General features: G+C 48.3%; 2 protein-coding genes across 2 annotated transcripts; one reads left to right on the top strand and one right to left on the bottom strand.

Annotated features, from left to right (window-relative positions):
- Positions 1 to 3460: 3460 nt before the first annotated feature.
- Positions 3461 to 5324, top strand: FTJAE_7053 (m-phase inducer phosphatase; the record flags this gene model as incomplete). Its single annotated transcript, XM_037353730.1, has 4 exons — positions 3461 to 3711; positions 3767 to 3834; positions 3897 to 4128; positions 4181 to 5324. The coding sequence occupies 4 exons, from the start codon at positions 3461 to 3463 to the stop codon at positions 5322 to 5324; spliced, it is 1695 nt and encodes a 564-aa protein (XP_037205878.1).
- Positions 5325 to 9420: 4096 nt separating this feature from the next.
- Positions 9421 to 10914, bottom strand: FTJAE_7052 (uncharacterized protein; the record flags this gene model as incomplete). Its single annotated transcript, XM_037353729.1, has 3 exons — positions 9421 to 10082; positions 10130 to 10465; positions 10521 to 10914. 3 exons carry the CDS (start codon positions 10912 to 10914, stop codon positions 9421 to 9423), a joined length of 1392 nt encoding a protein of 463 aa, XP_037205877.1.
- Between the last annotated feature and the right edge of the window lie 1213 nt (positions 10915 to 12127).

The following is a 12127-nucleotide window of genomic DNA, read 5'->3' as shown; positions in this document are numbered from 1 at the left end:
CGCAGGGAGAGACAGCTTACGGTGAGAATGAAGCTGTATCCATAGCCGTAGGACAGTCGGCTCACAAATCACTCTATTCTTCTGACTCGTTTCTACGTTCCGACCTGACACATCTTACACATCCGTATTAAACCTCTACCGCCAGTGTCACTCTTGCTGTCGCTGTCTCAACCGAGTCGCGGAGGCACGTCGTAGTTCCGAGTTCCTGGTGGCCAACGAGCATCGAGATTCTCAGACAAGAGGCGTTCACGGTTCCTTTGTCTGAGTTATATCGGGCTCCTCACGCCACTGGAGCCGCTGTTTCTGGCGGAGCGACAATCCGTCAGGGAACCGACAAAGAGCTGACGTGAACTTGACTTATTATTGTCTAAACTCGAGGTTGTTCATCCAATCCCGAAGCGACAGCGGTTTTTGGCACAAGGCTAGGACATTAGACGCCGCAACAAGCCACAGCAATACAGACAGACTCGATTGATCACAGTCAAGTGCTCAGTCTTTCATCATGAGGCTTGCAAAAGGCTCCGGATTGAGAAGTGGTGTTTCTGGATCTTGATTGGCGTGAAGACCAGCTTTGGCTCAAAGAGCAAGAGAACGGACATCTAACGTTAGAAAAGCATTGCGTTTGACTGTATATCTCCATTCAATTAATTTAGCAATAGGTATTTTGTTACGGAAACAGAGAAGTATACTATTATGTACCCCCACTTTAGTATATTTGAACCCTTTTAGGTGGCTTAATATTGTGGATTGTTTTTGAGGGTGATCTCTTTGAGACTGTCCATCAAATCAATATGGCTTCAACAAAGTCTCAGCTGCAGGGCGAATTTCTTTGTTCAACGTTTATGCAGGCAACGGTATCCATGCTTTTGGAATATTTGATTCTCCTTTTCTTGTCGCCATTCTCGTGATAACTCATCTCCTGTTTGTCTTCTCATTCAGGTTACTGGGTCGACGCATGGTCATGGATCCAGCTGTTGAATTAACATATCCAGCATCGCGGGTCGGGAGGACGCATGGGTCACGATATACTTTATTACACATGTCGATGCCCTCACCGCTTCTTAACCTAGGGCGATGATGTAACCCGGTTGGTCGGTGCATGGCTGATGGCATAGAGAAACGCATTGAGCAATTGTGTAAGATATCCATCGATTGGATGTGTTGCGTGCGTCAAGGCTGACCGGGGGAATGGATGGGTGTCGAAAATAAACGGTCGATCATTCACGCAATGGGATCAAGTTTGTCGATATATCTGTGCTAAATCGAGATGAAAAAAGACGATGAGATGGCCTACCAATAGCCAAGAGTTGAATCTCTTGCGATATGAGCTTGAGACAGTACTAGTAACTAGATGGCGTTTAGGTAGGTATCGCTGTCATGGAAGTTTGTCGAGTATTCATCGACAACTGTTTAATTTATCATGACTCTATGGGTGGTATTCTTTATGCGAACTGGAACTGGCCTGGTTTATGTCTGTGCAATGGACGGGATCCATAATGATAAATGGAAGCTCTAGAAGCCGGGAATGCACATGACAGAGTCCAAAGACATGAAATGTCAATCAGGATGCCTTGCCTTACCCAAGACGCTATCAAAAGGTTATTCCAGGAAAGTAAACAAGATTATCTCGTCTGCCAATCTAGCAAAGTCTGGCAGAACCAAGTTTGATGCAAAACATCCAAATTCAACTGCATATCATCCAATTCAAGGCACAGCTTCACAAACATAGCATAGCTCTGCCCTGTCTGCCCTCCACTGCCTTGGCCAAGGACAAGCTCCCGCACGGTAGCTTAACTGAGGTGCTGCTCGACCACCATACTACATACGTAAAGTGCCTATAATGCCCTGGCCTTGTTCTTGTAAGCGCCTGACGAATCCAGGACAAGGATAGCCCCAAAGGTCCAAAGTGACATCCCCACCTCCGCTGAGCAACCGCGCGCTGTCCTCCGGGGCGACGTCCATTCAGCATCGATAGATACCTGGTAAGTGGGCAGCAGACCGGCTGGGGGAGGGACTGGCGAGAGATATGATTTGCTTCAGCAGTGCAGGCCTCTGCTGCAGGACGTAAAACGACTTACGGGAGGAGCTCTGTTGTGCTGCCCGGTACCTTGTGCCTTGCCTTGAGGCCCTGAAGGTGCGTGCAAGTGAGATGTGAAAGTGAGGTGCCCACCCAAGGCACGGCATCTATCCAATGTGGGATCTTGGTAGACTTGGCTCGACACGCCCCTTTCACACCCTCACACCTCTCTCCCTTGACTGCACTGGGCGTGCAGCTTTCGCCCACTAAACTCCACTGTAAGTCGGTGCTCCCCAGCGACCCCAAGGCCCCAGCACGCTCCCAAATCACCCCTAACAACCTTGGTGGGAATCGCCTGGGAAAAAACTCCAACCAGACAAGCCTTTGCCTGGACTGGGCTTGGGTTGAATCCATTCAAAAGGCTTCAGCTCCCGCACTCACATCTTCACTTTGCTCCCCTTTCCCACCCATCCCGTCCGACAGTCTCTCCAAAAAAGGCAAACACGGTTACGGCTAGCAATCTTTATTATATCCAACTTAGACAGCCGCTCGCTCTTCCAATCGATTGGACACCCATATCAGTCCTTATTCGATCCAGCCAACAAACAGCACTAACTAGCCTGAACTCGAAGCCCACCCTCGGATATCGAACAGGTTCTCACCAGTGATCGATATAAAAAAGAGAATAAGGGGGAAGCATTGAAAGACAGGAAAACCCGGCGCAAATTCAATTCTCGTTCTTGGGGAAAAAAAAGGCTTTCTGTCTCGTCTCGGTGTGCTAGTTTTAGCATTACGGTACTCAGTAACCTTATCTTTTCCTTGGTACTAGCATCCAATTGCCCTGTACTGTACTGTGCGTATTTGAGACCTGTGCGATTTGGTCCTCTGCCATCCGCCCAGCAACGCCCACCCCTGGTCAATTTGGCACTTGGTCTGGATCAGCTTAACCATCTCTATCCCTCTCGAGATAGACTAAGACCTCGACGTCTTTTCGACTCAACTAGACTCTTTGCCTCATAATCGTAACGGCGACGACTCTCCCTGTCGTCGGACGTATTCACGATTACGTCTCTATCGAGTCTTGTTCGCCCCTCCTTCAAATGTCATTCGAACAAGTATAACGACCGCCGTCACACGCTATCGTCGAAACCCCGCCACGAGCTAATCTCCCATCATCCATCTAATACTTGGTTCGCCCACGAGCCGATTTTAATACAATTCAACCTGTGCAAACCTTGGCTTCAGGCCATTTGCCCAGACGCTCGTTCGATACCATTACAGAGGTGTTACTGCAGCATTGACTTACTGCAGAACTACCTCTTCAATACTCCATCGCCGTGTCTTCGATATCGAGTAGCTCTTAGTAGCTGACGTGCTTCGACAGAACTCGATTAAACCCGGGTTCCCTCGAATCGTCCTGCTGCTTCATTACCATCATTCACAATGGAAGCCTCTTCACCTTTGGCGGCATTACACCGCCCGTCAATGCTCCCTAGTTGGGGTAGTCGAGATGTCTTTCGCGGGCACCCTCATTACTCTACATCATCTGTCACATCTGCAAGCATGAGCCTTCGCGAGCAGATGCACAAGCATTCTGGAGACTATTTCAACGTCAAGGACGTACGAGGCTCCTCGCCCGCTGCGAGTTTGGCTGCTGATCTTTCCCAGAACTTCCGACTTGACAGCGATTCGAGGTTGGTTACGGCGCCTGGTAATCGTTTTACAGTGTCTTGGCTAACATACTTCAAGTCCTCAGTTCCCCACTCCCAGAAGAGCACTCTTCACGGCTGGCATGATGGGCAGCTTGGAAGGTCGAGGTGAGCACGACCAACAAGGTCTAGAACAAAGAACCTCGTGGCTAATTGGCATGTTCCTATAGATTCAGTCACAACTCCCCCATTACCATCCTCGTCGCCTGCCCCACTGGCCGAGCTCAAGGAGTTAATGGAGGTATCACCTCTGCCTCACAAGGCACCTTTCTTCACCCAGTTCGAGATAACTTCTCCAACTCCGGGGTCTACACCAGCCGCTGACGACGAAATGATTCTTGATTCGCCGGCTCCTATCTCTCGGCAGTCTTCCTTGGAACCTCCCAAGCCCATCATGGCTGAGTCAGTCTCATATTCCCACATTCCTCCTGGAACCTCAACTGACGTCTTTTAGAAACCGCAGAATAGCTGTCCCACGAAGACCATCCCTAACCCGGATGAAGGGTTTCAGTACCACGGCCGTACCAAGTCGCCAGGCTGACACGGAGCTGCCTCCGTTCCGCTTCGGTGCTGGCTCTCGCCTGAATCATACCAGCTCCAATCTGTCTCTCAGCGAATGTTTCGAGTCGACATCACCACCTCAGGAGCGCAGGCCCGCGTCTGCCAACAGTCCATGCCCCGGTCTTTCTATCGGCCGCGCTAGACCCCAATTCCTCAACTTCAATGCATGCTCTCGCAGCAATGGCTCTCCTTCCATGAACTCACATTCCCGGCGACAGTCCAATCCCTTTCTCAGAAATCGAAAGCAGTTCCGTCGGTCATTAAGCATGTTCGAGCATCCTGCTGACATAATGAAGAGCAATTCAGAGGGAGAGGAGACTACTTCTTCCGCGCTTCAATCGGTTATGGATGTGGAGGAGGCTCAAGAGCCCGTTCTCCCCCATTTCCTTTTGGAAGATCCCACCGATACCATTCCTCGCATTACTCGAGAGACACTCGTCGACGTCTTGGATGGCAAGTACAGCTCCCACTTCGACCAGAAGATCGTGATCGACTGCCGATTTGAGTATGAATATGAGGGTGGCCACATTGACGGTGCTGTCAACTACAATGACAAGGACCTGCTCACAAATCAGCTCTTCCAGACTCCTATGGATGGACGGACACTTCTCATCTTCCACTGCGAGTATTCAGCCCACCGTGCCCCCCTGATGGCTCGCCATGTTCGATCTGAGGACCGCACTGTGAATGCTGAATTCTACCCAAAACTTACATACCCCGAAGTCTACATTCTAGACGGTGGGTATTCGGGCTTCTTCACCGAACACCGGGGCCGTTGCTATCCTCAAGAATACGTTGAGATGTCCGATGAGGCTCACCAGCGCACTTGCGAACGCGAGATGGGCCGATTGAAATCTCGTAAAGGTCTCAGCCGTGCCGCGACTTTTGCTTTTGGTCAACGTGAGCCTTGTGTGGACGAGTCACCAACTGCTCCCAGCAGACCTCAGTCACGAACTCTCCATGCACCAATCTCCCTCCTTGGTGCCTCCCCCATGATTGGCGATCGATCACATGCTCGCCGTATGGCCTCTTATTAGACGTTTTATGATCTTTACGACTTGGTCTGTTTTGCACGTGGTAGAGTTCGACTCTATCGGTGCTGGTCTCACCTTGTCTGCTCCTTCAGGTCTATGGTCATTCCTCTCTATCGTCTCCTCCCAACAATGTTGTCAAGGGGATTCTTCATACTACCCCATCCGCTTTGATGAATCCAGCGGCCGATCCGACCGCGGCGCTGTAATTTGATGTGCTCCGACAACTTGTCCTTCCAACTAATCTTCACTACGATTAATCATTCTCATGCTCATAGCACCACCACGACTGCAACGACTTCTTCGCTTTAAGATCACTGACACGAGTTCTCACTCATCGACTGTTAATTTCCTTTTTTCTACGTTTTACGCATCAGCAGACAGACCCATTCATGGTTTTCAACTTTTCACGCTTTACATGGTCCAACGATGGAACCTCATTCACCAAGGAGCCAACATTACTCCTACTCTGCATTAGGGCGCGCATTATTCTTTTCTTTTCTCTCGACTGCATCTGCTTTGGCGATTTCCGGACTTGCATTTTTGGCTTCTAAAACATGTCTCGGGAGCAAGCTTTCCTGACGACTGTGGCGCTGTTCGCAATAGACATTTCGATACCAGATGTCTCGGCCTCTCAGTGGCTTCACCCCCGGGGACACAGAATTACCCCTTTTTACCGAAGCCATACCTTGGCCAGGCATAGCATGACTCGCATCTGTTACTCGGTACCCTATTCGACAGTCTTTTTGATACCAGTATCCTAGAATCATGGATACCTACCTATAACATCCCACCTGCGCATATTGTCGCACCTATACCCCCTGACCTTACAAAACGGGAATGGTTCACCTCTTTTCTTTGTTCTTCACTACATATTCAAACAAACCCGTCCCGCAAGAGAAATGCTGGGAAGATGGGAACTACATATTACCCTCAGGCCTGGAATGTATTTATACCTTGTACGTAATAGGCACAGGCCGCAATGTCGCAGTACCATGGAAGACTGGCACTGCGATTCTTTATGTAAATCTAGCTGGCGGAGCAGCGTGGAAGACGCACATGGCTGGCGAAAAGTGGCTTTACTTGTTCATCACTTGATATGAGGAGTACCCTAGCTAGATACCTGAAAATGAGGGACAAAACAGTTAAAAGTTAACATGCTGCTTCCTGACGTGATCAAGTCTTACTGCGATGTCGCGAGAGGAGATTGATTATTGTTATTTGCTGGTTCATCTCGCTGTAAGGGATTTTGCTCCTAAGACTATTATCCCTCTTAATCGAGGTCTGAAGTCTAGCCTCGTAAGACTCTTCTTATTTATTTTTATCTGCGCGGTCTTGTCATGTGGTTTGTTACGATCCCGACTGGACGACTATTGTGCAACTTGAAGCGGTCAAAATCGCAATGGATTGGATGGGGACCAAGTCGACGAACTGCATGGCCAAGGCCAAGCAATCAAGTCCCTGGCCTAAGCTTGAGACTGTGTAGTGTCATATTGAAAGGTGCCAGAGCCCAAAAGCTTGTTTAGTTGCTGCGTAAGGCGGCTTTGATCATGTGAGGTTGTGGATTGAATGTCTGGTAGTGCATTCCAGACGAACGATGAAGGGTTCAGCTCTTCTATGATAAGAGACTCGTAGGGTCGCAGTGGGACTGTAACTTCATTGTCAGACTTGGAATCTCTTCGTTTATAAATGATAATTTAAGAGGTTGATTTATGAACATATTCAAAGACTTCAGTTTGTGTACACGTGACGTTTGGTTAACGTGATGATCCCGATTACCTCGTACGACGTGGATAAGCCAACTCCCTACATAGATTATTATTGTGTTGACATGCGATGGACATGATATAAGTAAATACCTCAATTGCGTCCTCCATCCATCAGCCCCGACGAAAAAGCCTCAATTCATATCATATCAATAACGAACGATAAAGTCGAGAATGAACTGGTCAAATGCTCAAGGAGTGTGCCTACCCGTGACCAGTACGTGGGAGCGGCACCCATGACATTTCCCGGCCGCTAAACCGGAATTGAGCTCCCCAACCTCAGCTCTTCCATCTTCACGCAAGAACGAGACTGAATTGCATCTTCGTGAAGCTCGGGACTATAACCGCCCATCAAATTACCTACGTCTCTATATACACAACACTCAGAGAATCTCAAGCAATTGCCCGCGTGATAGTTGCTCGCACTCTCAGGAGCCAATACGCTTACCATGTTCCAGGTTAGTAGCCGAAGTTGAGGTTAATATATTAGTCTTGGATGCTGAGAATGTATTTTGAACATAGCCTCACCCCGGTGATCAATTCCACCTCCGCCTCCACAGAGCACGCTCAGTTGTATTGACGACACAAGAGTAAGTTCAGTACCACTGAGACAGGATTCGCCGCGGAGCCATCAACATAGATTCTATGTCATATGAGGACTAAGAGATGTTATTGCCCGCGTCTGGAACAAACGAGATAAAAACGATGCACCTTGCTGACATTGACATGTACAGGCTCGTTGAGGTCAGAGCAGCTCAGCGTACCTTTGAAGGTGCCTATGTCCGCACAGCTCTCGGCCAGTTCTCATTCGCCCTTATCATCCTCAAAGTATTCACCCAAGAGTTCTATACCATCGGTGCCCTTTTTGCCGTGTATGGGGTCGCAGTAATGATAGTAGCCATATACCGCCGATACGAAGGCCAGAACCAGTTCTTTACTTCTGAATCCCCGGATGGGTCACTGAAGCGGAAATTCAGGACAAGCGGGAATAGTGTATTGCTGTTGACAATGCTGAGCCTGAGTGCGTATGTAACTTTGATGGTTTTGACGTGGCGTCTAGTTTCATAGTCACTTTTCACTGTCTAGGTTATCAAGAAATACCAGGTCTGTTCCCATGCGACGCAGTACCTGGATATCTCCAAGATATCATCGAATCCCTTTAGAAAATTAACACCTTGCACATTTGAAGCATATAATATTCTCCCCTTCTGTGTACTGCTTGCGGCTTATTTCTCTTCATTGTAGGTCCTCACCTTTCAGAGGGAAGGTAAAGAGATATTAGCTCTGAAGGAGCCCGAGAATGTATAATAACGGAACTCACCCCAACTGTTGCCGCAGATATATTAACTTGAAACATTCGAAATCTTTTTATCACTGAGCATGCCACTTATTAATACAAGTTTAGTAGATCTAAAGCACAGATATCAAGTTTATGTAAATCTCGTCAATATCCCAGTAAGATAGAACAAGACGGCATATCAAAATGAACACTTTATCTTATACATACCTCTAGTCAGAATGAATAATTACCTTCATCCCATATATACTCTCAATAACTAAGCTGATAATCACATGATTCTTCTAGGAAATGGTCAATCACCCATGACCGCGCGTTTGGCCAGTGTGACACGAGGATTCGCTTGGTTCATCTCAGCTTTTGCTCGCTCTCCTGGTTTTCTGGACTGATGATGTTAATTGGTTCACATCATACGGATAAGAACTTCTCTATCGAGCGGGTTGTATTATGTGCGCTTGGTCTCGTTTCGTTATCTTCAGGGCTACATAAACGAAGATGGGAAAGCTACTTAGAATGGATAGGGAGACAGCCGTCGCCTATAAGCCACGAATAACATTTCAGACTCTATCTTATACTCACACATGCAGCCATTTCTCTATTGCTCTTGGACATAGACAGATGTCAAGCTATATATAGTTGTCGGAACATAGCCAAGACTTTTGATTCGATGTTTAGAACGACAGGCTGATGGGTTGATGCCGCTATCAGAATCCATTAACTAAAACTAGGAGAGTTTGAAAAACGTATATGTTTTCGTCATAAGAAGAAGCATTCGGAGCGAGGCTGGTTTAGCCTACGAGGTTGCTTTGGGGAATAATACAAGTATGGATTACTGGATTATAAGGTAAAGTGAGACCCAAAAGGTTACAGCCCATTCGTCAGCTCACAGTGACACAACAGATTAACGCCAAAATAGGATATATATATCATTATAGGTCTTACTCAGATCACTGGACGGACTGAGCAAGTCATCAACGCCGCCTCCCTAAGCCATTCTCGTCCTATTACAAGCCCAAGATATATTCTGTGCTGTAGACCATTATCGTTGGGTTTGATATGTATTCATGGCCGCCTTATTTATGGCCTGTTGACCAGAGGTTCCCTGAAGTTGCTGATCTTGTAACCCCCTCTCGTGAGACCAACCATCCCCGTACGTCTCTGGATTCTTCACATATGTGTATCCAGGATATGCCTGCGTTTGGTTCCATGCTGGGTAGTTGGTCGCAGGCACCGCGTTTGGTGGGAACGGAACCGCTGTGTTCATGCTGGAGCTATCAAATCCAGGGACCATAGCGTTCATAGAAGTCGTATAGGCATCGGACAGGGCGGATGGCCTTCGCTCGAATTGTCGACCTGGAGCCATTAAAGAGTACTGGGAGGGATGGTTGCTGGACAGAGGCTCTCCTCCGTATGACATGGACCGTGTTGGTGGTGCAAACTGACCCCAAGCCATGTCCATGTCACCCTGGGGTACTGGCTCCGAGTTCACAGGGGGCCATCCAGATGGGGAGTGGTTCACCGAGGTAAATGGAGAGAACTGCGCACTCATCGGAGATCCTGTGGCATATGTATGCCATGGAGTACTCAGATTCGAGGACGAAGTTGGGCTTTGCTCGGGTGCTGTAATTATCCAGCCGGCAGGATGTTGGTTTCCCGCTTCCGGGGATGTCAAACTTGTAGGTGAAGTCTCTGAAGCTGCAACTATGAATTAGCTTAGCATTATAAAGCACTGATGATCATCGATTAACCTTTTGTTTGAGGTGGAAACCCTTTGACTCCTTCAGCTTCTGTAATTTTGGGAACTGCAATTGGCACAGGTCTCTTTGACGATGGCACAAACGGTGGCTTTGTCTTCTTGGGCTGCTCAACTGGATTGCTGACCGGGGTTGCCGGAGACGAGGTTGCCGAGCTTCCTTTTGGACCTGTAGAAGATTTCGATGTAGGCTTGCTTCGTGAATCGTCAATCGATGCCTGATCTACAGGGAAGAAGCTGCAATCTTTCTTCAAACGAATGCAGTTGATACAACGTCCTTGTGTATCATTAGGTGACGTGATGCACCTGATCTTTCGGCGCCGGCAGTGACCTTGTGAAAACAAGTTAAGACGAGAACACTCATGTATTGGCAGACCTAGACCTACCACAAGCCACCGAAGTACGATGGTAACCCAGCTTGTTTCTTTTCTTCTCCCCCAAGTTCCCGTTTTGCTGTTGCTCTTCTGCCTCGGAAGCCAGTAAGGAGGCATTGTTCGGTGCTGAGTAGGAACCCTTCATATCCAGACCATGATCTTGGCCTAGTGATGGGGCATGAGGGTCGGCCATCGTCATGGAAGAGAGTTGTTGAGAAGGAAGCGTATAGGAAGGCATGAAGCCTTGGGGTGGCATACCCATCTCATTGTCGACAGGGGAGAGTGGTGGATAGTGGTAAGACATAACGCCAATCATGGGAAGCTCGGGCGATGTACTCTCCCACGAATTTCCAGCTCCAAACGAATAGAGTTTCGAGCAGTCCTGCGACGTTATCGCGATGGCCATGGACAGTGTGCAGTGATTGTGGTTGTCGGTAATGAGTTTAGCTCGGCACTCTTCCAACATTCATCGAAAGGATAGGATGAATTCTGGCAAGAATGAACAATGGGATCGAATTGAGTTGAGTTGAGAGCTTGTGCAAGCTGTGACTGGAGCTAGAAGCTTTTCGGAGGCGGTAGTCTATGTCGGGGGACGACACACTTGGATAGAAGTACCGATACCTTACAGCATCGGTACACGAGACGAAGACGTATAGTAGAGAACGTCCCTGAAGACGTTACTGAAGAGCCTGAGTCGCAATTGTGATACAGTCTTTCAACGGGAACGATGTTTACATTGACCAGCAGAGGGCTTTCAGACTCTGGCACAAAGAGAGAGCAACGAAGAAGAAGAAGAAGCTCCCAGCGTGGCCGCAGGTAGAGAGAAAGGTACGCCGTGAGGGAAGATCAAGCTCAAGGATAGCAACAATAATAGGATCAGGTTTCTGACCAGATCAAAATGTGGTCCCTGGCATGTATTTGACCTCTGGTCCCGAAGACGATCGACTTCTAGGGTCAACGCAGACCAGGCCAGGGTCTATGCTCTTAAAGATAATGTAAGGTATCTAGCGGCAACTAAACCATGGACCAGGAAAGGGGGGGTCTGGGGGTGTGAGGGATTCAGATCGAGTCGGAGGCTAAACCAACCAAGATGGTCTAGTATGCAGTCTCTTGTGGATTTAGCACTGATGAGTACCGACGACTAAAATGGTGGATAATAAAAAAGGGTGGTGACAACGAAGTAGTTGGAGCGCCACCGTGATGTTATATTGGCCCAGAGCAAGCTGGGTGCAACATGGGCTACCTAAGCGGTTATCGACAGGTCAGAGATCGATCATGTTCAATGCCTTTCCTAGCATAAGGCATCTCACTCACTCGATGCCTGGATCCAATGTCCTTTTTTTCTTCTTTTCTTTTCTCGACTTGCCTCGGCGGTGGTGGGCTACCTAGCACTACCGCTGAAGTAACAGCACAGCAAGCATGTTGTATGTAGGTTCTGTTGATGACAGGCGGCCAAGACATTCCTGGCCCAGGGCCGCGGAAGATGGGCCTGCCAGCATAAGTGCCAACTGGGATGCAAGATCAAAAGTAAACCTGAAGATCCTTGGAGGCAAACAAGGATGAATGATGGGGACAATATCACACAGTTGGCTTCTTCCCAAGCTACGCTATGTACGGAG

Source organism: Fusarium tjaetaba, assembly GCF_013396195.1.
Source record: "Fusarium tjaetaba strain NRRL 66243 chromosome Unknown NRRL66243_c0000139, whole genome shotgun sequence".
Taxonomy (NCBI): Eukaryota; Fungi; Ascomycota; class Sordariomycetes; order Hypocreales; family Nectriaceae; genus Fusarium; species Fusarium tjaetaba.
The sequence above is the reverse complement of the archived record's forward strand: the minus strand, read 5'-3'. Positions and strand labels throughout refer to the sequence as shown.